Raw genomic sequence first — 27,510 nt, forward strand, 5'->3', positions numbered from 1 at the left:
TTTCTGTAAAAGAAAACTGACCCTTGGGGGGGGGGGGGGGGGGTGTCAATTGACCCGCTGCATTGCGTGAGTGGCGACTGATGTCTGTCACGCCTGATCCTTGTTGCATGCGTCGCCTGCCCTCCCTGTTGGACGCTCGACTCCCGGCAGCCGTCGCCTGGTTCATGCCCGCTGGACCTGCCCGTTGCAGCTGTCGCTTGGATTCTTTGGTGCCTAGTCAGCTGGGCCCCGCTGCCCAGTCGCCACGCATGCTAGTTCGTTTTGAGCACGACCTGTGCTGCACAGGCCTTCTGCCTCGAGCTGCTCCATGACCTGTCAGCTGCGCATTTTTGTCTCAGGAAGTGTGCAGAACCTTGGGCTCTGATACCAGTTGTAGTGAGAGTGTGCAGCTGGAGGAGTGAGCAGGTGAGTGAGAGTGATAGAGAGAGAGGGAGAGTACGATACGGTTTTTTGGATGTACCAACACATTGTTGGTACACAAATAATAAAATGTGTTTATATTTAGGGCACATAAGGGTGCATTCACATGTACAACTGAATAATACATGACGGAGGTGAATAAAAGGACCTTTACACCCCAACAGAAATGAGCTGCCCAGCTTCCCATTTAGGTGCCCAGTCAAAAGCCTAAATAAAGTGCGTAAAACCCATGAAACACACAAAGCTAACAGCCTGATCAGGAGAGAGGGTCTACTGAAAATGCATGAAAGCAAGCGGTCTTGAAAAAGAGTGGGGACTGCATGCTGGCAGGAAAGGGAGGATTCTGAGTCATGCAAGCCGGAAAGACAGGTTGCTGACAAACAGATGCAGTTGTCTGGATTGCCAGGTAGTTCAAAAATGATCTGAACAGCAGTGCCTCTGCTGTATACTGTACCAACTGATGGCAGAAGGGAAGGGAAGGGAAGAGTCTGAGACCAGTTCTGATCTGCTCTAATCTGGCTCAATAATGGCTCGCTGCCGTATGGCACATGTTGCATATGTGCAGGAGAATGCGAGCACGAACAGGATGGACACAAACTTGAACATGTTGATTGTGAACATTCTACCAAAAGGGATAGATGGACTTTTAGAAGATGATGAAAAGCCTGCTGAACTGATTGCAAGACTGAAGACTCAGTTTGTGGACAGATTTCACTAATCGATTGAGGATCATGAGTGGTGTTAAATAGTGAAAAATTCTTACAAGGTAGGCTAAATCTTGAAGATAGATATGATGCTGGCCAAACATTTTCACCACCAAAATAAGTATCTAGATATACTTTCAATGCCTAGAACATTGGGCAATTATGTACCCATGGTCTAGGAACCACCTTGACAAGGCTATGTGAGATGTCCCCCTAGAATCCAACCTGCACACAAAACACAACACAAGCTATATCCATGAACATACAGAGAATGGGCGTTAGACTTACCTCCCAGCGTCAGAGCCAAATGGGCTCACCTCCAAGCCTAGGAGCTAGCAGCAAACTGGATCATGACCATGTCCCAAGAGCTAGTGTTCCATACCACCAGCCCACACCATCCTAGTGTATGGATACATTGGACTACAGGCCAAGAGTCCAACTGTGGTGATCAAACAATAATGTGCACAATCGGGCCTGGAGTCCTAAACTGGAATTGCCCTTAGTGTGTTTAGGTGCTTCATAACCATTGTGACCAATGTTACCAACTCCCATCTGGATGTAACAGTATGGTTCACTCTGTCACATGAAACTGTCTATTTTCTCAAGGAAAATTGTCATGTCACATGTGCACTATAGCAAAACCCTTCTCTCTCTCTCTCTCTCTTTTGGGGTGGGGGGGTTTGTATGTATTCTTTTATGGAGCTTGTGCTGCTTGTTTAAGGAGGTTGCAAAGTCTACTGAATTGTGCAAAGACAAGGCTCAGACCTTTCAGTTACCTTGTTTCTTTTGATAAGTTCACACCATGTCTAAACCACTAATGTTGTGGGAAGTAGTAGCCTCGAGTATGAGCCATGGACAATCTTGGAACAAACTATGTTGGTCATACTTGCATAAGTTTCTGAAAGGCTCATCTTCCTGTTTTGCTTCAGCCAACTCTATTTGGACAGTACTGCCACAGGTTCAAACCTGTTAGTGGGTTCTTTTGCAAGTTTGATAAAGTTTTATTTATGCTGTTTTTCTTGGTTGCCAGGACCAAATGCAGGGCCAGCATCATCTATTCCTGGTCCTCCAGCACCGCCACAAGCCCCTCTTTCTGGAAATCCTGTATCGTCAGGACCTATGGTATTATATTGTTTGGATGAATAAATGAATAGGATGATATTTTAAACAACCTTTGGTACCTCTGTGTATAAGCAGCTTTTTGTCTGCAGCCTTTTCATCCACCACCTTTAAGTGCCTCGGGACCAGCTTCTAGCTACAACCCTCCTTTGCAGATGCAGGTATGTTGCTAACACTGTTCTGGCTCTTTGCCTGTTGCTTGTAACTACCAATGGTGCTAACCTGAAGGCATTACAGTTCCGACCATCGGCTCCACCACCACAGTCAGGACAACAGTTCAGCCAGCATTTCAGACCTCAGGGGATCCAGCCTCCAAGCATTGGACCAAGTGGAACAATCCCTCCACCAAGCATGCAGGGTGTGGGCCAAAACACACTGCAAGTCCAGAACACACAATATCCACCGCCAATTTCTGTAAGACCTCAACTGCCACAGCCAATCACCACATCACAAGGGGTTCCTTATAATCAGCAGCAAAGGCCTATGGCAGGTGGACCACTATCTTTGCAGCCACATGTTCAGCCTATTAATATACCCCCCCCAGGGGCAGTTCGAGTCACACCTCCTCCTACTTTCACGGTACATTCTAGAGCAACATTTTCTTGCAACTCCAAAAGCTGAATTATTTCAAGATGACTAATGTTGATTTTCCAATGCTATTTGTGCCAGTTTGTATCTACAAATTTCGCTCAACAGAACTATGGGGTTGCACCACCAATGATGCAAGGTTCAACTCCACAGCAGGCACAGCAGCCTGTTCAAGTCACACAGGCTAATGCACAGCATTGGCCAGCAATGTCCAATCCAATTCCTGTCTCTGGTCCTCCTCCAGTGATGAATATTACTCAACCAAGTTCTATGCCATTGAGTACAACCTCCGTAAGTCAAAGCTTGAAATTTTACATTTGTCTTTCAAATTGTTTATTTTTCAGATACCCATGTATTGCCATTTGCAGGCGTCTGTTCCTCCCACATCTGCAGGGTCCTCAGATTGGCAAGAGCATACTGCTCCTGATGGTAGAAGGTATAGATATGTTTTTCCATTCCTTTCTTTCTTGCTTAAAAACACAGATGGCTGTGTGAATGGCTTGGATTTGGTGGCCAATTCTTTTTGTGACAATGGCAGGTATTATTACAATAAAAGAACAAGGTTATCAGTTTGGGAAAAACCTTTTGAGCTAATGTCCCCACTTGAGGTAATTTCTTATTCCCTTCTCTTTTCCAAAAAAGATACAAATGCTATGAGATGTCTGTCAGCACATGTTGCAGGGTAACTTTTGTGTGCAAATGGCTGAAAATGAACATTACAAATGTGGAGCTGAGGAGGTTATAAGAGAATTTTTAGGATCATTTTATATTTTAGTTCCTTAGATTAGGTTCATGCATCACATCACAGAAAGATCTTTAACAATCTATGCACATCAATTACAATTCTGGTGTGCATGTTTCATTTGTTATATTGCTCAACCAAAGGATTTAATTTCATTGCAGTAAAATGGGAGAGAGCTAGGTAAGACGGAGTTGGCTAGCTAGGAAGGGACACGGACAGTTCAGGGTTTACGGAAGTAGTGAGAGGGGGGTTTATGGCTTTAGGGTTTTGCTTTTACAGGCTAGGTTCTGGGATGGAATGTGTGCTCTTGAGCTTCTAATGTAAAATTAGAAACCTCATTAGTGCACAATCCAAAGAGAGTCATTGAGCAAGGGCAACCTGGATTTACTCTAGTTGTGCTTTGTCTAGTATTAGAATGTTGGGTGTAAAGTCTCTTCGGGTGTAAAGTCCCTTAATCTCCGTGTGTATAAACTTATACGAGTGTGAACACACCTTTATTTGTACCCTATCATATAAATACATTTTATTCTTTGTGTACAATGATGAACTGGTACACTCACCTTGGGATTCTCTCACTCTCACACTCAACACTGCTCTGTTGAGCTAAAATATGCATTACTTGCTGATTAGTCTCTTAAACAGCCCCAAAACACACCAAAAATGCTCTTTTAGAGTAAAACCCTAAAACGGGGAGCGGTTCGAGAGAGTTCAGTGGAAACCCTAAAACAGGGAGCGGTTTGAGAAATTTTAGTGGAAACCCTAATTTTTGGGGCGCCCTTCCACATATATAAATAGGCAGGCTGCCCCCATTCAGCAATCATCCTTGTTTGCAGGTTACACCAGCCCACACACCCTCTGCTGCTGTTGGCACCCAGTTTCCAGCTTGCAGCCCGCCTCCATCTGCTGTCCAGCCATCATCGACTGCAGTCACATCATCTTCAGCCTGTCCATTGTTGTAGGCGACAGCTCTCAACTGTTGGCGATTGCTCCAAATTGTCCCAGACTGCTGTTCAACCTGCTGTCCATCATCTCCAGGGTCAGCTAGCCTGCGTTTTTAGCATTGCAGGCCCTGACACTCTCAGACATTGTTTCAGCCTGCTGTTTATAGCAGCCTGTGCATAGTTTCTAGCCCCCGATCGGTGGTACACTGTTGCGTTTACCAGTTTCCAGCCTCCAAACTGCTGCGGTTTGGTGATCAGCTTGCTGCCATTCACTATTCAGCACTTCTACACTTCGACTGGTGGTCACAGACTTGGGATCCGTCTTTGGTGGACGTCACACTGCGACATTGCTCTGCCCTTGAGCACACTGTACACTCTTACATTCATTTACAGCATTCATTCACTTCAGAGTTGTGTTCTCTCTCTCCCTTCTTCTGTTTGTGTTTGAGTTTTGAGTTTTGCGTTTAGGGTTTGAGTTTTGCCCTTTGTGTCTGTGTCTGTGTCTGTGTCTTTGTGTTTCTGTCGTGGTCGTACACTCTGTGTGTCCTCAGTGCAAACCCTAGCAGTCTTCTTAACATGCTCCTGCTCCATTTCTGACTTGTATTCCCATTGCGCACTTATCTCAACAAACTTGTATCAGAGCTACTTCAAAAGAGTGTGCGTTTCTCGAGGACAGTGCGAATTAGTTTAGCGTGCGTGCGAAGAGTCCATCTTTCAATTTCTTCCTAGTTTGCATGCAGTATATACACGAAAATTTTGCATTTGCTACATTTGATAAACCAAATATACACTTCAATGTTTTTAAATCACATGCAAGATGCCATTCAAATTGATAGTTTCCAAACCCCTCAATGTGTAAAATTAACACTGGGTATATTAATGAGGTTGAAAAAAACTTTAAGTACTTCATGGTACTCCTTTGGTACTTCAAATGCTCCAAGCCACCATATGTTTCCGAGAGCATTAAACATGCAAATTTTGCAAAATTTTGCAAAAGCCCCAAATTTCTCAGGTTCAAATGTGCACCAATGCCAGTTAATTTGGCTCAGCTGAGCAAAATTTCACTAGCACATGAAAAACCCCAAAATTTTCAAGGCCAATGTGCACAATTTCTGCAATTTCCAAGTCTAATGTCGTTGTTATGCATGAACAGCATCGAATCTGGGAAAAGCTCCAAATTTTCAGGCACAAATATGACCAGCGAGATGATTGCCACCACATCATGTTGACCATCGCTTGTGTCCCACTGAATGTCGGGTGCTGCTGCCAGGCCGTTGCCTGCCTGCCATACTGTCACCTGGTCTCGTTCGACGAACACCTGCTGCCACACTGCACATGCCTGCTGCCATGCTGGCCTGGAAAAGCTGCACCTGACCAACCTGACCTGTTGCCTCATCAGAAACCATGTTGCCCGGTCAAAACGAACGCATGCTGCCCCTCAATTGATTGAAAAATGACAAATGCAATTGGGGCAGATTGGTCAATGAAAATTTGGGGCTTTTGCTGAAATTTGTGAATTTTGGCAAAATTGATGTGTGAAATGCACATTAGGGACATTGCTGAAGCAATCTTGGTGCTGCAAGCAGTGTAATTCGAGCTCATTATCTCCCACTTGTGAGATTTTGAAGAAATTGCGGGGAATTTTGGTGTTTTTTGTGTATCAGAAGTGCTTTTGGGCACATATATATGCAATACACATGTTAGGCAGCTGCCATTGAGTTAATGTATTGCTGAATATTCATGGTGCAACAGTCTTAGTGATCATTTGCAGATTTGGGATTGTTGCAAATGTATTTTTTGGTGATATTGCTGAAGTGGGAGTTACCTTGCAATGGTATATGCATGGAATGTATGCTGAAATCTCATTTATATTGATGAAAGTCATTCTTTCTATTGCTGTACATGTATTTGAATCAAATCTTGCTTTTATTTCCTGAAATTTTGGGCTGAAATTAGGTGAATATTCAGCCTATTATTTACTGTCATAAAATACAGCATTGGTACTTGGCACATTGCTGAATAATGGCCACTAATGCTTCTAGCAGCATCGATACTAAATCCCTTCTTGAAATCAAGAGGTTTGATGGCACTGGCTTTGATTTGTGGAAGGACAGGATGCGGGGCATTTTGTTTCTCATGGACTATGATGATTCTCTCTTGGAAAAAAAGCTTGCAGCTATGACAGATGAGGATTGGGCTAGACTCAACAAGAAGGCCATTGTATACATTAAAATGGTTGTATTTGATGATGTACTTATAGACATTAAGCATCTTGATACGACTTATGCCATATGGAGAAAGTTAATGGACACTTACGAAAATACAACTCCAGTGAATCAAGTGCATCTCATGCACAAGTGTGAACATGAAGTTGGATGAGTTTGAGCCAACATCTGAGCATTTGAGTGCATTCATAGGGACTTTGAGTCAGTTGTAGGACTCTGGTTTGCAGCCTTTGAATGATAAACTAAAGGCTATTTTCTTGTTGATGACTTTGCTTGATAGCTGGGAGTCTTTGGTTGTTTCACTAAGCAACAACCCTGCTTTAATCTTTAATGGTATTAAGGGCTCTATTCTCAATGAGGAGATTAAAAGAAACTCCAATGGAGAAAGCAGTGGTTCAGCCTATCATCTTAGAGGCAGGCCAGAGAAGAGGTGTAATGGAAGAAATAAAGGCAAAAGTAGGAGTAAAAGCGAGGGCAAACAACAAGATGTTACTTGCTATCAGTGTGGGCGTAAAGGACATAAAAATCCCGATTGTCGATATTACAAGAAAGAACAAGAAAGAAAGAAACAACAAGGAAATAAAAAGAAGGATGATAGCTCCCCCTAAAAAGAAGTTGCAAAGGCAAATGTTGCATCTAGTGTGATCATTGAAGAGTTCTCTAACACTGGAGAGATACTTGTTGCAGCCCTATGCAATGATATGGAGATATTATGGCAGCAACAGGTGATATGCACATTACCAAAAAGGAGGTAATTGATGCTTTACTTTCAGCTCATGATGGGCTGTCCCAATCATGGATTGTAGACAATGGTGCCTCTTTTCCATGTTAATTCCTCTTGGGAGTCATTTTTAGAATACATTGCAGGTTGCTTAGGCTAGGTGTACTTGGACAACAACTATATATGAGAGATAGAGGGTGTGCAATATGCTTGTTAATTCACATAGGGGTACACGGTACTTTGTTTTAGTAGAAAGTCATGGATGCATGTGTTAAAGCGCAAAAAGGAAGTGTTGGATGCCTTTAAAAGATTCTATGCTTTTGTTATTACACATAAAGGGCTTAAGTTAAAAGCTATAAGAATGGATAATGGCGGCAAGTATATCTCTAATGAGTTCAAAAAGTTTTGTGAGATGTATGGCATTAAGAGGGAGTTTGTTGGAAGAGAGGGAGAGAGATAGAGTGGAGCGGAAGATGAGCCTCAGCTCATTGTTGTTCTTCTTCCATTATTCTTCCATCATACTAACTGAAAGAGACTTATACACATAGGTATGACTAACCTAGATTAACTGTGGTTAAGTCACTGACTACACCAACTTATTGAATGTCACACACGTGTATAGCTGTCTCCAGCTAATGTCAGTCACATACATAAAGATAGACTGACTAAAGAGTAACGGAAGCTTGATATATTCTAACACTCCCCGTCAAGCTCAAACCATCTGATAAACTTCAAGTAGCTGTTTGAAGTATATGAACTTTTCTTTACCAAGAGACTTGGTAAATATATTTGCTACGTGGTCTTCAGTCTTCACATGAATCAAGTCAATCTGTCTTGTAAGAACCATTTTTCTAATGAAATGGTAGTGAATCTCAATATGTTTGGACCTAGCATGGTAGACAGGATTGCTAGCCAACATAACACTGCTGAGGTTATCACAATGCAATCTCACTCTGCTTTCCAGTTGTATTCCCAAGTCTTTCAGCAATTTCATTAATCAAACTGCTTCGCCAGCCGCTAAGGCAGCTCCTTTGTACTCAGCTTCTGCACTAGACATTGCAACAGTAGGCTGTTTTTTACTCTGCCAACTAATCATACTGTTGCCCAATCCAAATGCATAACCACTAGTTGACCTCTTGTCATAGACACAACCAGCCCAATCAGCATCAGTAAACCCTGTCAAGTCAAGAGATTTTCCATATGCATAAAACAGCCCATAATCTATAGTATCCTTTATATATCTCATGATCCTCCTGACTACATCTAAATCTGGTTTGCGAGGCTTCTGCACGAACTGACTAATCAGTCCCATTGCATAACATAAGTCAGGACAGGTAATAGTCAAGTATATAAAGCTGCCCACCATCTATCGATACATGGTCACATTCTCTATGTCATTCCCAACGTCAATCTGCAGCTTGACATTCTGATCAAGAGGTGTCTCCATAGGCTTGCATTCAGCCATACCATACTTCTGTAACATGTCATGAGTATACTGTTTTTGTAGCAGCCATATACCTTGAGGCGTAGAGACTACCTCAATCCCAAGAAAATACTTTAGTTCACCAAGGTCTTTGACTCTAAATTCAGCTTATAAACATGATTTAATTTCAGCAATGCCCTTTTCATCATCTCCAGTGATGATAATATCATCTACATAAACCACTAGAAAGACATATCCATGATCTATTTTCTTCGTGAACAGACTGTGATCTACATCACCCAATCTAAATCCATGTTGCTGTAAATAACTGCTGATCTGAGCATTCCATGCTCTAGGTGTCTGTTTTAGTCCATATAAAGTCTTTTTCAGCTTACATACATGTGTAGGAAAGTCCGGGTGAACATAGCCTTCAAGCTGCTCTATATATACTGCCAGGGCTACATACTCCTTATCCATGGCAGCACATTGGTTATCATCTGTAATTGCATCATCAAACTTTATAGGTTCTTTGTAACTTGTCACACTAGCCATATATGCATAATGGAGGGCTGAATAACCAGTGTATGTAAACCTGTCAACTGGTTTTTTAACACTCTCAGATCTCCGTAACTGTGACTCACTCTGAGCTTGCCTCTCATGAGGCGGTACATAACGACTCTGTCTTGCTCCAGGTGTCATAATAGACGGAATGCCCAACTTACTATCCAAACTGTTGCTGTTGGATGACTCAGAACCTGTTGTAAGTGGACCTGTCACATCCTCAAGCATATTTTCTTTTTCCGTATCCAATCTTCCCCTCACTGACATATCCGTGTCAGTGGGCGTAGGAGTACAACTCCGTAAGCGTCTCGACCAAGGACTTACTGTAGGTGACCCATCACCTATAGGACCACTCATAGATGTACTCACTGTAGGTGTATGTTCAGCATTACTAGTGCTGGCTAATCCATCAGTAGCCACTGCAACAGGATTACCATACCACGATGCCAGCTTATAAAAAACATCTCTGCTAATCAATGTCTCATGTGTAGACGGTACATAACACTTGTAAGCTTTCCGGTCTTGTGTATAACCAAGGAACACACTCTTGACAGCTTTAGGATCCAATTTCTTCCTCTTTTCATCAGGAACATGGACATATGCAATGCTGCCAAATACCTTCAAGTGCGAAATGTCAGGTTTATGACCATACAACCTCTCATATGGAGTTACATCATGAATCCCTTCTGTAGGGGTTCTATTAAATACATAGACAGCAGTCACTACTGCTTTAGCCCCATTTGGCAAACTCTTCTCATTCAGCATAGCTCTTACCGAATCCATTAGTATCCTATTTTTCCTTTCTGCTACACCATTTTGCTGCAGTGTATAGCTGCAAGTTAACTGTCTTCTGATCCCATATTTAGCAAGGTACCTGTCAAAGTAATTAGAGACATATTCTCCACCTCCATCTGATCTAAGACATGAAATTTTACAGCTCAACTTATTTTTAGTATGCTTCTTGAAGTCCTTGAATGCATCAAATACATCATCCTTATGTTTCAGTATGTAAAGCCAAGTATATCTGTTGAAATCATCAATGAAGGATACATAGTAAGAAGCACCACCAGACGAAGCATTATGAGACGGACCCCATACATCTGAATGTACCAACTGTAAGAGTCGTGAGCTATTCCGTATATATCTCATAAATGGAAACCTTGTCTGCTTTCCAAATTGACATGCATCACATACATGTCCAAAGTCATGATACTTGAACTTAGGTAGTCCAAGCACAATCTCATTCTGATGCATAGATTTCAACTTTTGTACATTCACATGGCCAATCTGCTTATGCCATATCTCGACATCCCGTATAGCACCATCATCATGTGCAAACATGGCTGTTTTCAATTCTAGAATTGACGCATTAAGAGTAAGCATTCTACCATCTCTTTGGTCTGTAGCAATTAATTTGCAGCCATTATCATATTCTTCAACAAAGCATCAATCTCTATTAAATCTCACCTGCAGATTTTGTTCTGCCATCTGTCCAACTGAAAAAAGATTCTTGGTTATTGTAGGTACATGTAGTACATTCTGCATGCTCTTTTTTTTGCCATTTTGCCATTAGGCATCAACAACAAAACAATTCTTGTGTGCTGAATGTCATGTTGGATGTCATTCCCAGTACGTACATAACCATGTGAACTTGCAATCATCTCATCAAACCATTCTCCATGGGGTGTCATATGATTTGAAGCCCCTGAATCAATGTACCATTTCTCATCTCTATTCTGCCTAGATGCATTCTTAGTCACATGCTGTATAGCAAACAATCTGTCAACCTGCTCATCATGAGCACCGCTAGAAGATGCATAGTGTCCATGTTGTTTGCCCTTTGCCTTCATATCTCCTTGCTTCTTGTGACAATCCTTTGTAATGTGTCCATATTTGCCGCAGTAATGACAGTTTTTATCTCTGTTTGACTGATCGTTTGATTGCCATGAATCAGATCCACCACCTCTACCATGGGGTGATCTCTCCGTGCCTCTAAAGCCGCTAGATCCATGCTGGCCCTGTGTATTTGTGCCATGCCAGGCATTCTGTTGATGCTGTCCATAAGTGTTTCGAGTGTCTCCTCGACCTCGAAAAGAGCCACGGCCTCTGTCGCCTTTGCCACACTGGCTAGAGTAAAGAACAATGTCTCTGCTTTGAGATGTACTAGAACCTGTATGCAGCCCAAGCTTAACTGCCCCATGCAGCAGCAAAGCAATCAGCTCATCCCAATCGGGGGATTCAACTCTCACAGAAATAGATGTATCAAATGCTTTATACTCTTTGTCAAGTCTATTCAATGTCACTACAATCATATCATCCTTAGACACTGAAGATCCAATGGTGGCAAGCTGATCCGCTATGTTCTTGATCTCTGTAGTGTAGGCTTGGGTCTTGAATGCTTCTATCATTCCTAGACATGTTATTGAATTGTTGCTTATGTGAATCTTTCTTGCATGTGTTACATTTCCATAATTCTTCATGAGTATGTCCCATGCATCCTTTGGGGAATCGCATCCAATAATTTGTGTAACCATAGCATCTGATATACATAAGGAAACCAATGTAACATCTTGCATGCTCTCTTAGTCCATAGCTTATGACCCCTTTTGTGATCATTTATCGGATTCCTTTCATGTATTTCGGGTTCAGCCTCATCATGTGTACATAAGTCCCAATAATCTCTGCCAATCAAAAAGTTCTTCATATGGAACTTTCATGAAGCAAAATTTTTGGTGTCCAACTTTTCTCCCACAATTTGAGTGATATTGTCAATACCTTGAGCATTTGCCATAGTTGCAGCTTAGGTATTCAGTGATGTATACTGTGAGAGTGCGCAACGGAAGAAGAACACGAACACGGAGGAGAGGAGAGAGAAAGCAGAGAATGAAGGAAGAAAATCTGCACTGACTGAAATGAATGCTGAATACAAAACTGTGGACTGATCAGTCCCTGCACGCAGCCCGGAGCGTCAGTGAGGGCACCAGATCAGGCTGATGATGACGGCAGCACCGAAGACGGAGGAAGATGACGGAGTCGGAGTGTGCACCTGCCAAAGAAGGAGGGAAGTTGATAATACAACTGACTGCCAAGTGAGAAATGGCTATAAATAGCCAAAAAACCCACAAACTGGCCGACCTGAAATTTGAGGCCATAAATATGTCCGACCAGCATTTAATGCTGATCTGACCAGCATTTAATGCTGGTAAAAATGCCAGGAATGCTCAGAAAAATCCCGGAAAGGGTGGACAATGTCCGGCAGGTGAGGCAAGCTGATGAATGTAGAAACTGCCCCGGGAAATGCACATCTGAGTGCTCTAGAATGAGCTACCTCCTTCGTCAAAACAAGTGATAGACAAGTCAGAGCTCCTAAAGTCCTCGTCTGACTCAGACTGAGGCTCACAGGCAGGAGATGACAAGGCATGACAAACATGACTGCTAACATATACAACCTGTAAGTATCTGACTCATTTTCCTACAGTTCAAGACCAGTTTCTTGCTATTTAGGATAGTTTCTTGTAATTCAGGACAGTTTTCCTGACAACCTGTTTGCTGTAAACTGTATTTCAACAATGAGAAAACACAGTCAAGGAGCATAAACCAAGCTCAAATCAGTTTAAAACATTCTATGGTAGTGGCAAAATATCCCAGCAACAAACTATGTCCATACAAGTATCAATGTTTGTACTGTATGGAAGTAGCAGTACCAAATACAACCAGCTCACTGCTATAACCAATAGTATTTTCTTTGTTAAAATAAGAGTATTCAAACCTCAAAATAGCCCTAAAACATTTCATTCAGTTGCCGCTCTATGCAAGAGTTGATACATGTCCAACCGGTCAGAATATATTGCATGTATATCAAGTGAAGATGATAGGTATTCTTCCTGCAGACAATAACCAGTCAATACCCTGGTATAACCGGTAACAAATCAGTCCAAACTTTGGACTTTTAGCACTCACAATATCCCAAAAAGCATCTACCACTCTAGTGGTATGATCCAAGCATTTGTCACTAGCAAATAAGCATCACAGATACTTCAACCTTGTAGGTATATTGTTTCCAAATTCAGGACAGCAACTAGTTCACTGTTTCCAGTCTGCAAATAAGCTCCAAAATTGAGCATTTAACACTCCAATATCATGCTCAAATACATGATAATAAGGGCATATACATTGTTAGGATGAAAGCCACTAGTGCCCTAGAATCACTTGCTGTTTACTGTAGTAAACAGTCAGTTTGCATAGGTCTGTGCTGAATATCTCAAAATTTGTGAGGAATTTGAAAAAACTTTATTCTGCAAAGTTGTAGACCACATCGAAATAGTCAGGAATCGCGGGCCGTTTCTCCAAAAACCATTTTTGGCGCAAGATATAGCTTCTGCAAAAAAACGGGCTGTAGGCACAGTCTCCTTTGATGACGTTTTCTTAAGATCTGATGTCTTGATGTCAAATGGCCATTGCCAAGCCTTCAGGCTTCATGCGTTCAAGCTCTGATATCATGTTGGAAGAGAGGGAGAGAGATAGAGTGGAGCGGAAGATGAGCCTTAGCTCATTGTTGTTCTTTTTCTATTATTCTTCCATCATACTAACTGAAAGAGACTTACGCACATAGGCATGACTAACCAAGACTAACTGTGGTTAAGTCACTGACTATACCGACTTATTGAATGTCACACACGAGTACAACTATCTCCAGCTAATGTCGGTCACACACATAATAGACTGACTGAAGAGTAACGGGAGCTTGATATATTCTAACAGAGTTGACAGCCCCTTATAATCTTGCATCGAATGATGTGGTTAAAAGATATAATTGCAGACTTTGTGAGAGAGTCAGATGCATGTTGTCCACAGCTAATTTCATGTAGGAGTTGTGGGGAGAGGCTCTTAAAACTGCAATTTATGTATGCAATTGCTCTCCTAATTGTGCATTGAAAAATGGCATTCCTGAAGAGGTTTGGTTTGACAAACTTGCTTCATACGACCATTTGCATGTCTTTGGTTTTGATGCTTTTGTGCACGTTCCTGTAGATCAGAGGACTAAACTAGACATGAAATCCATCAAGGGCATCTTCATGGGATATGGAGATGAGGGAGATATGGGTTATAGAGTTTGGCTTCCTCAAGGCAGAAAGATAGTACGTAGTATTTAATGAGGCAAAGTTGCTAAAAAAAGCTACACAAGGGTGACCTTGACAAAAAGAATGTCAAATTTCAGCATGAACAGCTAGCCATTCAGCAACCATTAGCTGAAGATTTTGTTCCTTTTGATACTGAAAATGAGCAGCAACTTATTGTGCTACAACTAGAAGATAATGGGCAACAAGTAGATGTATAGGATGGAATAGGACAGCAAGAACAAAATGCTGAAAACAGGTTACAGCAGCAAGAAAATGCTGAAAATTAGCCACTAGGTGATGGTGTGCACATGCTTGAGGATGTAGGCCCATTGCCTAATAATACAAATCATTGGATAAGAAGGTCTACATGTATCAGAAGGCATCTAGAGCGGTTTCAGCTATCTTTGGATTGCATTTTATTGATTGATAAAGGTGAGCCTTTGACATTTAAAGAGGCATAGTCATATGAAAACAAGAGAAAGCGGGAGCTTGCTATGTAGGAAGAGATGAAGTCTCTACATGCAAATAACACATGGGAGCTTGTACCTTTGCCCAAGGATAGGAAAGCTATCCCTAACAAATGGGTTTACAAGGTGAAATATATTGATGGGAAGCCCAAGTACAAGGCACATGTGGTGTCTAAGGGCTATACACAAAAGGAAGGCATAGACTTCCAAGAGGTTTTTTCCACTAGTGGTGAACATGATTACACTCCATGTTTTGTTTGCTCTCACTGTATCCTTGGATTTTGAGTTGGATTAGATGGATGTGAAGATTGCTTTTCTTCATGGTGACCTGGATGAAGAGCTATACGTGAAACAACTTGAAGGTTTTGCTATTCCAAGGAAAGAGCATTTGGTTTGTAAGCTGAAATGCAACTTATATGGGCTGAAACAAGCCCCTAGATAGTGGTATAAAAAGTTTGAAACCTTCATGCTGAGCCATGGATTTTAACGCAGTCATGTAGATCACTGCTTATACACTAAAAAGGCTGATGATGGAAATCTCATTGTGCTGGTCTTATATGTGGATGACATGTTGATTGTAGGAAAGCGTAAGAGTCCTTTGAATACTCTTAAAAGGCAACTGAGTTTAGCCTTCTCAATGAAAGATTTGGGGGTAGGTGAACACATTTTGGGCATGCACATTAAAAGAGATAGAGGGCAACACTTGTTGTTTCTCTCATAGGACAAGTACATTAGCAAAGTACTTGATATATTTAATATGGCTGATGCTAAGCCGCTTGGTGTTTCTTTACTGCCACATACAAAGCTGATTGCCCAAAGGATGATGTAGCTAGTAGTGTTGTGAAGGGCATACCTTATGCATTAGCTCGTGGTTCTTTGATGTATGCCATGGTTGTAACTTACCTTGACATTGCTCATGCGGTGGGAGTTGTTAGTAGATTCATGTCTAACCTTAGCAAGCCACATTGGGAAGTAGTGAAATGTATCTTTAGATACTTAAAAGGTACACAAAGTTAAGTGTATATGCTATGGAAAGGGTACACTAGAGTTATAAGGATTCTGTGATTCGGACATGGCCGGAGATCTTGACACTAGAAAATCCACCAGTGGGTATGTCTTTACTTTGGCTGGTGGGGCTATTTCTTGGTGTTCAAGGTTGCGGAAAAGTGTGGTACTGAGTACTACAGAGGCTGAATATATTTCAGTCACAGAAGCTTCTAAGGAAGCTATTCGGCTTGGTCGTTTGGTCAAGGATTTTGGTCTCTCTTCATGTACTCTAGTGCTTTGTTGTGATAGCAAGAGTGCTATATGTCTGGCTAAGAATGCCATGTTTCATGTACATAGCAAACACATAGATGTTCGGTACCACTTCATTTTATAGGTCTTGGACGATGGTCTTGTCTCATTGACTAAGGTCAAACCCAAGATAACCCCACAGATGTTCTCACTAAGAGTCTTGCAAAGGCTCAACATGAGCATTGCATCGGATTAGTGGGAGTTGGCTAGCTTAAAGGTATCACCTCGAGCCTTTAAGTGGGAGGTTGTTGGGTGTGAAGTCTCTTTGGGTGTAAAGTTCCTTAATCTCCATGAGTATAAACTTATATGGGTGTGAATACATCCTTATTTGTACCCTAGCATATAAATACATTTTATACTTTGTGTACTGTGACGAATTGGTACACTCACCTTGGGATTCTCTCTCTCTCACACTCAACATTGCTCTTGCTCCATTTCTAACTCACATTTCCATTGTGCACTCATGTCAACGCAGATATCTTGCTTTGAGTACTCATTCCACAATCATTGACTCATGTAATGCAAGAATGCCCTAGATAATATTTGACGGGACTCTTGTAGCTCAAAGCTGACCTATCAATTTGTCACATGGGGTTGTATCAAAGGCCTTGCATAAGTCCACAAATTAATGATATATCTTTCACATGTTGCTCGACTCTCCTCAATCACGGCTCACAATGTGAAATATATAACCAAGTGTAGAGTATTCCCTCTTGAAACCAATCTATCTCGTAGCCCTATGTCCATGCGTTTTAGGTGAGCTTGTGTATAACAATGGAGCCAAAAATCTTAGCCAAAGTGTTAGTGAACATAAATGAATGATCATTCTATAGTTCCTATGTTCCTTGGGATCTACACTTTTGTAGATAGGGATAGTAGTATTAGTGGCCAAACTTTGTGGGAACACTTGATACATGGCTTTGTTAAGTGTGTATGCCAATAGTGGGCTAGCAAGTCTTTGGCATGTGAGGAGTATTCAATGATCTAACCTACCTTTGTTTTGTCTTGATGTGCTCTAGTTGATCAATGTCATCTTCCACCATGCTTGCATGAAAGAAATATAACATAATAGGGGTTGGTTGTGTGGGCCTGAAGTAAGGGGGGTGATTTAGTATCTAGAAAAGAGAGTGAACAAGATGTGCTACGTGAGACAATAAAACAAGAACTTTGTCAATGCTCCTAGAATCTTCTCCATGCTTGCTTGTGGTCCTGGCAAAGTAAGTGTTGGTAGAACATACTTTCAATCCTAGTTTAGTGTGCTCCCTTGTCTCTTTCAATGAGACATCTAAAGGTAATATGTGAAGCATGATGTGCAAACCAACCAATCTCCTCCTCTCTAGAGCCATTCATGTGTGGTGTGATGCTCATAATCATGGCAATAGTTCTATGGTTCATTTCTACAAGGTGGTTCAATTCTTCCTTGTGTGTTCATGTTGTGGAAAGAATCTATACATATTGGCATTACTTAGATTTTGTGGGATTATATATGTACCACCTAAACACACGGGGGGAGGTGCAATTTTGGATGTTGACACACGACAGCCCTCTTTGGTGGACTTGGTTACATGATATGGGTGTTGGACAGCATCTGCCATTGCCAGATTATTTTTGGACATGCCTAGTTTGCACTCCAATACTTGCATTTAAGCCTCATGGTGGCATGTAAGTGATGTTGATCTCCCCATATGGCCCAAATCATCACTACTATTGACTCATCTTGGATGTTCTTGGCAAGTGGTCCTTAAGAAGTCCTCATAGCATCCATCAGATAATCAGATGTTAGTCAATTCTTTGTCGGCTAAAATTTGGGTACCATGATTTATGGGCCATGATTTTGGACTCTTTACTTTTCTCGCAATCCTTTCCTAACTTGATCTTGGAATGCCAATGCCTCTAGTAGGATTGGAAAATTGATAATAAGATGATCTTGGGATCTCAAAATTAGATATATAATTTATATATCAAGGATCATGCTTAGTTGATTGATAAGGGCAATTCCTTGTGGGGTCTGCACAAGGGAAGAGCTGGTGGAAACCTACAATGATCGTGGGTTGGCTTAATAGAATCCCTTTTAAATGCATAATGTTCATTTGGTGAATGTTGGTGGGTGGTCTTGCTCTTGCTTCTTTTGCACAACAGTTAAGGAGACTTCTCGTCATAAATTTCTAGCTTGGTCGCATGATTCGCATAGCCGCTCATGTCTCGAGTTTGGTGTTTGGTTGTTGGAGGCTCTGTGCAATCGAACGATTGGGTCTTGGGAAACCCCAATTTTGTAGGATTTGCACAACCACATTACTTGTCTTCCAACTTCTCTATTTTGGGGGTGTTGGCATAATTTGTCTATTTGGAATATTGCCTAGTTGCACGCATATGGTCTTTCTTGTCTTAAGTTTGGCATTTGGTTGCTAGATGCTCCATGCATTTGAAGGAATGGCTTTTTGGAAACCCCAACTTTCAGGATTTGTAGTTGGAGCATCTCACTATTGACCTCTATGCTTGCAGATTTTTGATCTCTTTTGGAGGGCTTTGTATTTTAGTATAGGCCTAGCATGGAGTTTTGCACCTTTCTTGGGCTGGAGACATGGGATGTGGATTGTTCCTTTCATGGTTTCATCTTCTTAGGAGATATGATTATCTACCAGCATGGAGGCTTTCCCTCTTGAGGCGGATTGTGCAGCATCTCTCTTGATGCTATCATGGCGGTGGCTTCTATCTTGCTTTCTAGTCAGGGTGCTTCATCCTCATCTTCATCTTCTCATCATCATGGTTCTCGACACCACATGAAGATCGACACAAGCTCCTCTTCCTCCTTTGGCATTGACATCTAGGGTTGAGAGGGGGTTCCTACCCTTTCATGGTATTACAGGTTCCGGCACTTGTCTTCAACATTGGCCTCCCTTGCCTGTTGTACCATGATTTCGTCATCTTTGTAAAGGGCGCTTAGGCAAGTCACAAGTGAACAATTTCCGCACGAGGGACACTATCCAAGTGGCTCATGCTGTATGAGCATTCTTAGCATGTAGCATACTATGCATCTCATTGTGCAAAGCACCCTTGAGTGGATTCTGAGATGTATCTTCACTCTTTTGGTACATGGTCGCAAGTTCATTACGGAATGTAGGTTGGTAAGAACACCTACCACCTGCTTGAAAGTAAGAGTTTCTATAGGTTTAACATATTTGTTACATGAATGCCCAAGATGCTGAAATATTTCTTAAGCATTTGCTGCAATGCTATCAAGCAACCTTTTGGGCTCTGTGTCTAAGATGAGATTCATGGGCTGTTGGATTTTTTAACAACTGACTTTGGTACTTTACAGACTGGATTTACCCATCTATACACATTCTGTCTCAATCACATGGGTTGATTTCAAGTTATATATTATGCTAGTTTCTTTTTCTAGTTTTTGTTCTATGAAGGCTGGTTTGTTTTGATGAATCATGGGTTGATCTTGATTTGCAGCGAGCTGATGCTTCTACTGTTTGGAAAGAGTTTACGACTGCGGATGGGAGAAAGTAAGATATGCTAATTCATAGAGTTGACAAAAACATCTTTGCTCTAGCATTTGAAATTTGCTTTCAAGGTACTTTATTTCTCAATGTTGTAATCACTTTGCCCTAAACATGTGATACTGATTTTCAGGTACTACTACAATAAAACAACGAAGCAATCAAAATGGACAATGCCTGAGGAAATGAAGGTAAGTAGAAGTTCTCCATGCTTTCTAGCTTCAAGCTACATGCTCTTTGGTAGTTGTACTAAGTTTTATACAATGGTGGTTTGGTGTACCAGTTAGCTCGGGAGAAAGCAGCAAATCCTTCCTTGCCTGTAGCCCATGAGCCAGTTGCGGTTTCTGCTCCTGCTACTCTGTCAGTTTCAACAGTATCATCTAGTCCTAAAGTCACCGGCACAACAGATACACTGACGGAATCAAAGCCTTCCACTCCAATCGCAGAAATGACCACAGTTGTGGAGGCTGCTGCTGCAGCTGCTGATTCTACCCCGGCAGACAATGTTGTGACAAGGTAAAGTTTGCAAGCCTCTTTATGCAACAATATTTGAATAGGTGTCTTTTTGTTTGCAATCTCGTTATGTGTTGTTCAAGCTAGAAGTAGAGATAAGAGCATATGACAAGAGAATGTGTACAATCTCCCCCCATGTATGAGTGCGCACCTTCCTCGTGCATGTATTTATGGAATTGTATTTCTTAGTTTTTGTGCTAAAAAATCATGAAAAGCATCCTTTTGGGCCTTTTGCTGCTTGTACAAACAACTTGCTTTTGTCTAATAATTCCTTAGGCCTAAATCATAAATAAAACCTTATAAAAATAATTCTTGTCCTAAGGCCATAATACAAAGGTTACAACAATAATAAATAATCCTCTGTATAAGCACATAAATAAATCTATGCAATAGCACCCAAAATAATAATCCCAAGTATCAAAGATACTCCACTAGTAAATACAAAATCATTGCATTTGTATTAGTTTGGTTACTAATAATCTACTTACAAGAAAAACAAGACACGTTAATTCCTTGCCTATATGCTCGGCACAATGACACCAATGCTACACACATACACATGCAAGAATGCGATGTTATGTGACAAATAGAAAATAATAACAAAGACCCATAAAATAAACAAGGAACATCTTATTTTTATAGAAAGAACTAAATATTACAATAATTATGTGGTCGTGAATGGCCTCCTCTAACTTCATCGTAGAATAGTCCCTAGAGTGAGCAGCTTCATAGAAAGGAGGAGTGATTCAGTCCATTTGGAGGAGCCAATAGTTGTGCCTTGCCATTTCGAGATTTTTGAATCACATAATGAACAATGTGTTGAGAAATATGCAATCACACCCATATATGCCTCTTTGTATGGAACAACTAGGTAATGAACATACAACTCAATCAAGGAAGAGTTGCCTTTATCCCATAGGTAAAGTGAGGAAAAGTGGAACCATTTTGCAACTACAAAAGAGTGTACTTGACAATCATTTGAATGCAATGCTATTGTACTTTGCACTTTTAGTCTTGTCCATGTCTACTCAAGATTGTATTTATGAGTCCAAGTCCATTAATCTTGGAACCTAATTCAATTGAGTAACAATCCGTGTGTCTAATCTCAGTCATCATGCTTCTTGTCATTGACTTCCGTTTTCCATAGCTAAACCTTGCTCGAGGATCCGTGTTTTTTAACATGGTATCAGAGCCATGGTAAGCTCAATTTAGCTCCACATACTGCTCTTCCAGCTTTCCTTAACCTCAATCCAGCTCAGTTTTAGTAGAAGTCTTCATCTCTTTACTCCATTCTCACTCTATACCTCCTGACCTCCATAGCCAGCAGCTCCTGCCGCACTTGGAGGGCTGAGATCTCTTCAACCAGGCCATATCTCACCATGATTTCTTCTGTGGATATCTCGGCACTTCATCCTATGACTTTACAACATGACATTGTGGTCTATTTGCCCTGGCATTGTGCGCTGATCAGCTCGCTGTCCAAAATGCACCGATTGCTAGTCGTACAACTCCCACCATCTACATGTAGTGTGATTGACCCTGCGACTTTAGGCCCTAGGGCTTTTGAAGGTAAAGCTATAGGCTCTCTTCTCACAGATTTTGAGCTCAAATAGTCAACTGTGTGAGTTGCCATAAGCAAAAAACCAGGCCCCTGTGTAAACCCTAAAGTGGGCACCCATAGCCACTTTTACCAGAGCTCATATTTCAGTCTATTTTCTCACTCCTCTTAATTCAACCAACCCACTGCCACTCTAATCCACTGTATTGTTAAGCTAATACACGCTTTTCATTTCATTAGTATTCTCAAACAGCCCCAAAACACACTTAATTAATGGAAAATCCTAAAAAGGGGAGTGGTTCGAGAGAGTTTCAGTGGTCTCCCAAAAAACCTAATTTTTGGGGCATCCTTCTACATCTATAAATAGACAGGTTGCTCCCATTTAGCCTTATTCCGTCTGTGTAGGTTTCACACTCTCCAGTGCAGATTGCAGCCATTAGTCTGCCTCCATGTGGGTGTCCAGCCTTCGCGACTGTTGCCACCTTTCCCTCCAACCTCGTAGTGCCCTAGCGTCTTTTTCCAGCTGTTGCCTACTATTTGGTGCTTTCTCCCAAGTTGTGTTTGGCCTCCAGCTGCCATCGCCATCATCTCCAACATCAAGCGACATTCTACAGCTTGCGTTTGTATCCTTCTGGAGCCGCCTGGCATCATCTCTCCCTTTTGTAGCTTTCGCCCGTGGCTCTGGCAGACCTTGGTGTCAGCCTTTTGCAGTTTCCTCTCTCTTTACACTCGACTAGTGGTTATAGAGTTAAGATCCGTCTCCGGTGGATGTCACACTCCGACATTGCTTTGCCCTTATGCACACTGTACACTCTTACATTCATTTACAACATTCATTCACTTAAGAGTTGTGTGTCCCTTCTTCTGTTTGTGTTTGAGTTTTTGTGTTTGCGTTTTGAGTTTTGCGTTTAGGGTTTGAGTTTTGAGTTTTGCGTTTAGGGTTTGAGTTTTACTTACCATGTCTGTGTCTGTCTCTTTGTGTTTGTGTTGTGGTCGTACACTTTGTGTTTCCTTAGTGCAAACCCTAGCAATTTTCTTCACATGGTATCAGAGGCGGTGCTTTTATGAAGAGTATCCTGCGGATATTATGGAGAGCTAGTCTTTGTGCGAGGCACACAATATGACTCGTAACCAAATGACAATGTCTTAGACACCTTCTTCTCCAATTCCTATGATGTCCTATTAGGCTTCTTCATCATTGGAGGCCTTGAGACGGCATTATGGACTCGGTGAGGAGGACGATACTCCACTTTCACATTCACATTCTTTTTCTATTGCTATTCCAAATTTCACTAACATGGTAGAGAACTTTGAGGAGTACTATCGCAACAAGTACGGTGATGCTTACACCTCTCCTACCAGTTTTGCTACCACATTCAGATCGGTTGGTGAGGCTCACCACCTCTCCCATCATGGAGGACATACGGCATTTGGGACGTCTGACGATTCATCTTCATCATCTCAGCCAGGTCCAATGTCAAGTTTGTACAATCCTTTTGAGTTGCATGAATCAAATCCTTCCTTGTTTCTTCTTTTGAGATTCTTTTGAGATACCGGATCTGGATGACTTTGCGTATGTGAACTTTAATAGAGGGGGCTCACGAAGTAGATGAAATTCAGGTACATCTACAACTTCTGTTTCATTTGAGCATGTCACACACACTTCTCACTTCCCTTCCATCCCACCCTCTTCTATATCACTCCTTGATCACCTCTCATCATCTTTCCAAAACCTTGGATTACACTCTACATCTGTAACACACACCCTAGGGGTTGGATCTTCCATCTCCACTCCTAGCACCTTCTTCTCTTCTACCCCATTCTCTACCTCTTTGCACCATGGTACTTCGTTAGGGGGAATGCCACCCTTTAACACAATGTCTCTCATCTTTCAGCAAATGAGCACACCCAACACAGTGCCTCTTATCTTTCAACAAATGAGCATACCCATAGCACTTGGGATGACTGTGATGGGCATCCCCTTCACTATCCCCAGCTTCCCATCTCACATGACCACTCTAACGCAGGGGTTTCCATCCTCAGCTTATGGTGCTTCTTCACACTCTCCTTGGGTTACATCCATGTAGAGATTTTCATCTTTTGCTCCCCGTGTTCCCATCCCACCTCCTTGGGTTACTCATGTGGCTACCATGCCCATGCCTAGTCAGCACATCCCTACCTATGGATCCACCTTGCACACTACCTGCATGCTTGGTGGGCACTCTGGGGTCCATTCCCAAGTGTACTCCAGTTCCCCATCCTACCTACACTACACTTTTTTACACTATCCATCTCCGAGCACTGCGACCCTGTTGCAACGACCAAGAATGCCTTCACGGATAAGACTCGTTTTAACAGGTCGAATTTCACCACTTGGTCGAATTTCATGCAACAAGTGCTTGAGTCTCAGAGTCTTTGGGACCTCATCATTGGTTTAGAGCCTATGCCGGACTCTCGACTAGCTCATGTTGACTACATTCATCAACAGAGAACCCACAATGCCACAACCAATGTTGAGCTGATGCAGGGATTGCTTCTTGAGTTTCACTCTTAGTTGCAGCACTTCCCGCTCGCATTAGAGTGTTGGAGTCACCTTCTCGACTGCTATGCGGCTGGAGATTGTACTCGGCGCATCAATCTCGACTTTGAGCTTCAAGAGTTCTCTATTAAGAAAGGGGATGATCTGAAAGTCAAGTTGGTTGAATATAGACGGTTACTCACCGAGTTCGCCACTACTGGCTCTCCAAAGTTAGATGACGATCAAGTCACATTCTTCTTGAATAAGTTGTCTGAAAAGTACTTCAATTTTAATCAACACATCATCTCACAACCTCGATTGCCAACCTTCTAGGAGTTTGAGTGCCAGTTCTTGCGCTACGCGAGGCTACATAATCAAGTCTACAAGAAATCCTCATTATAGCCTTAGTCAGAGCAGAGGGGGTTGGTTGTCTATTCTTCGGGTGGGAAACCCACGAGTGGCAAGAACTCGCAAGATGTGAAGGCAAGCCAATCAAAGGGTGACTCCTCTTCCGCAAATGGAACCAAAGAATTTAGACCTATTTGGTAGCAACTCTCTAAGAAAAACCGGTTTTGCACACACTACTAGAGAGCAGGCCATGTGGACGAGGATTGTTGCTCCAAGGCCGAAGGTTTGCCACCTAAAAAGCCTGAGCAAACCATTGCGGCTACACAGTCCAGTGGGGCTACGCCTTTCGCTCCTGCTAATGAAGAAGAGCCTTTAGTCAATAACTATTGGCCAAGAGAAGAAACCTAGAGATGCTGCTCTTGCAGCAGTATAGTAAAAGAGTGTTGATAAAACCCAAGCTATAATGTTTCAGGTTGGATATGAAGGCTAATACATCCCTTGCAACTCACCTTAATTATATGGAAAGTCTACTAACTCAAGTTGTAGGGATTAACTTAAAAGTGGAAGAAGACATATGCCAAGGGGCAAATTAGATTAAATACTTGCTAGTCATTTTGGACAGCAAGGGGAGTTGGAATACCGAAAGGGATTGGGAGAATCCCATCATACATCAACTTTTTCTTTAATTAAATTAAATAAATACCGAAAGGGGCGCCGGTTTTGGGGCCAACAGGATGTCCATTGCCCAAGATTGTAAGTTAATTTGCATTTCTCAGTTTTGTAATAAATATTATTGCTGTAACTAAGATGTAATTAGGGAATTACCAGTCATCCATGGAAGGAAGGTTGGTTACAACATCACTCCTTGAGGAAGAGAAGAAGCTCAAAGGTGAAGAGGAAGCAAGCACTGCAAAAGAAGAACATTTGCTCTATGTGAACAACAAGTACAAAGGAAAGAAATACATTGTTGGAACATGAAGAAGAAGAAGAAAAAGACACTCAAGAGCAAAATGACAAGCCTCATTAGTCCTTCTATTCCCACTATTTAGACTGACTTTTTTAGAGCATTGTATGTACTTGCCTTAATATTCTTATCATAAGCCTTGTAGTCCTTATGTAATCTGTGCACTATAGCCTCTACATACTTAGTGAGGCCTTGTGATAGCCTCTAGCTTTATATGGTTGGTTTTTCCATGTCTATACTTAGCAAGGTTCTACTCATGACAACCTCTGTATACTCTGTGTTTTTTTTAATGGTTGTGATTGAGGAGGGGTGTTGAGAAATGTGCAATTACACCCACATGTGTCTCTTTGTATGGAACATCTAGGCAAGGATGATGTAGCTCAATGTAGGAAGAGTTGCCTTTATCATAGGCACAATGAGAGAAAGTGGAACCATCTTGTAACTATAAAAGAGTATACTTGACAATCATTTGAATGCAATGCTATTGTACTTTGTATTTTTAGTCTTGTCCACGTCTACTCAAGATTGTATTTATGAGTCCAAGTAAATTAATCTTGGAACCTAATTCACTTGAGTAACAGTTAGTGTGTCTAGTCTCAATCATGATGCTTCTTGCCATTGACTTTTGTCCTCCATAGCTAAACCTTACTCAAGGATTTGTGTTTTTTAACGCAATGAACAAGAAAGAACAATGAACTTAGGGAGAACTCATAAATGAGCAATGAAATCCATAAAGAAAGCATGAGATTTGAGAATGAGGACATTTAGGGTAATGAACACTTGAGGACCAAGATGATTAGGAGGAGTGGGGCTAATATATAGGGTGGTGCCTCAAAAGGCAGCAGGTTGGCTAGACTAGCCTTAGAGAGGCCAAAATGACAAAGTCAACAAGCAACAAATGTTACCGTCCATGTGGATAATGTGCCACTCAGCTAGGGACAAAGGTGCCCATTAAAGCCCAATAATATGCCCACTAATATAGTGTTAAAACCCATGATATGGATATATTTAACACCTTCTCTTGGATTATGGGTGGATAGTAAAACATACAATGATGATACTGTAGAAGTCCCTAAGAACCACCACTGTGTTCCATACCAAAATAGGAGGTCTGCGAGAAATCGATAGTCTCTAACACCTAGTACAACCAACAATGACAATGGGTAAGACCATGGATACACAAGCCTCGAGCAAAAAAAGCCGAATCTCTTTACTTGCAAGGAGCATCCTTGTAGAAGCACATTATGACCATGGTTTCCTCGCCCTCAATGATCTTGCCAACAATGTTTTTCCATGTGAGAACCAAGTAGTTGATACATGTAGAAAGCCACACTTAAGGAACCACTGCACCAAAGATATGAGTGAGGCAGAGATATCCCACTACCAGCATCTAGTTCTCTTTTACTTGGGAATATGTGAGGAGTGACAACATAACTAGGGCTGGAAAATGTATTTTGTGGCCACAACGGCCTTTGCCAACCAACTAAAATCGGAGTCGAAGTCAGATGGGGATGAAGAATCTGATTAACTCTTGTTGTTTGCTTTCTCCTCATTCCTAAAGCCACTAACTTTTTGTGGTCCTTCATGAGATGCCCCTTCTTGCTGATGAGGTAGCGGTTCCCTTTCTTCTTGTCACCCATGTCTCTAGGGGTAAGCATTGTAATTTTTCACATAGTTGCTTCCAGCTCTAGAAGGCAGTCTCCCTTGTAATGAGATCCTCTTTTGTGCAAAGCAAGCTATCAGAGTGGCACTCCACCTTGGAGCGTATCCTTT

General features: G+C 41.7%; 1 protein-coding gene across 18 annotated transcripts in view; it reads left to right on the top strand.

The window, feature by feature from the left end:
* The window catches only part of LOC148026783 (pre-mRNA-processing protein 40A-like), a 136,833-nt gene that overhangs the window by 47,084 nt on the left and 62,239 nt on the right, over positions 1–27,510 (top strand). For all 18 annotated transcript variants that reach the window (XR_015692899.1, XR_015692902.1, XR_015692900.1 and 15 more), the window contains exons 2-10: positions 2,155–2,246; positions 2,336–2,404; positions 2,481–2,822; positions 2,913–3,122; positions 3,200–3,267; positions 3,370–3,439; positions 19,790–19,842; positions 19,970–20,027; positions 20,120–20,352. Coding sequence is in view for 14 of the 18 variants with exons in the window: in XM_087691310.1 (XP_087547436.1) it covers positions 2,155–2,246; positions 2,336–2,404; positions 2,481–2,822; positions 2,913–3,122; positions 3,200–3,267; positions 3,370–3,439; positions 19,790–19,842; positions 19,970–20,027; positions 20,120–20,352 (1,195 nt within the window). In the remaining 4 variants the exon portion in view is untranslated. The remainder of the gene's footprint in view (positions 1–2,154; positions 2,247–2,335; positions 2,405–2,480; positions 2,823–2,912; positions 3,123–3,199; positions 3,268–3,369; positions 3,440–19,789; positions 19,843–19,969; positions 20,028–20,119; positions 20,353–27,510) is intronic.

This window comes from Lygodium microphyllum, chromosome 13 (assembly GCF_053477565.2).
Source record: "Lygodium microphyllum isolate KBCC chromosome 13, Lygodium_microphyllum_v1.1.10, whole genome shotgun sequence".
NCBI classification, from domain to species: domain Eukaryota; kingdom Viridiplantae; phylum Streptophyta; class Polypodiopsida; order Schizaeales; family Lygodiaceae; genus Lygodium; species Lygodium microphyllum.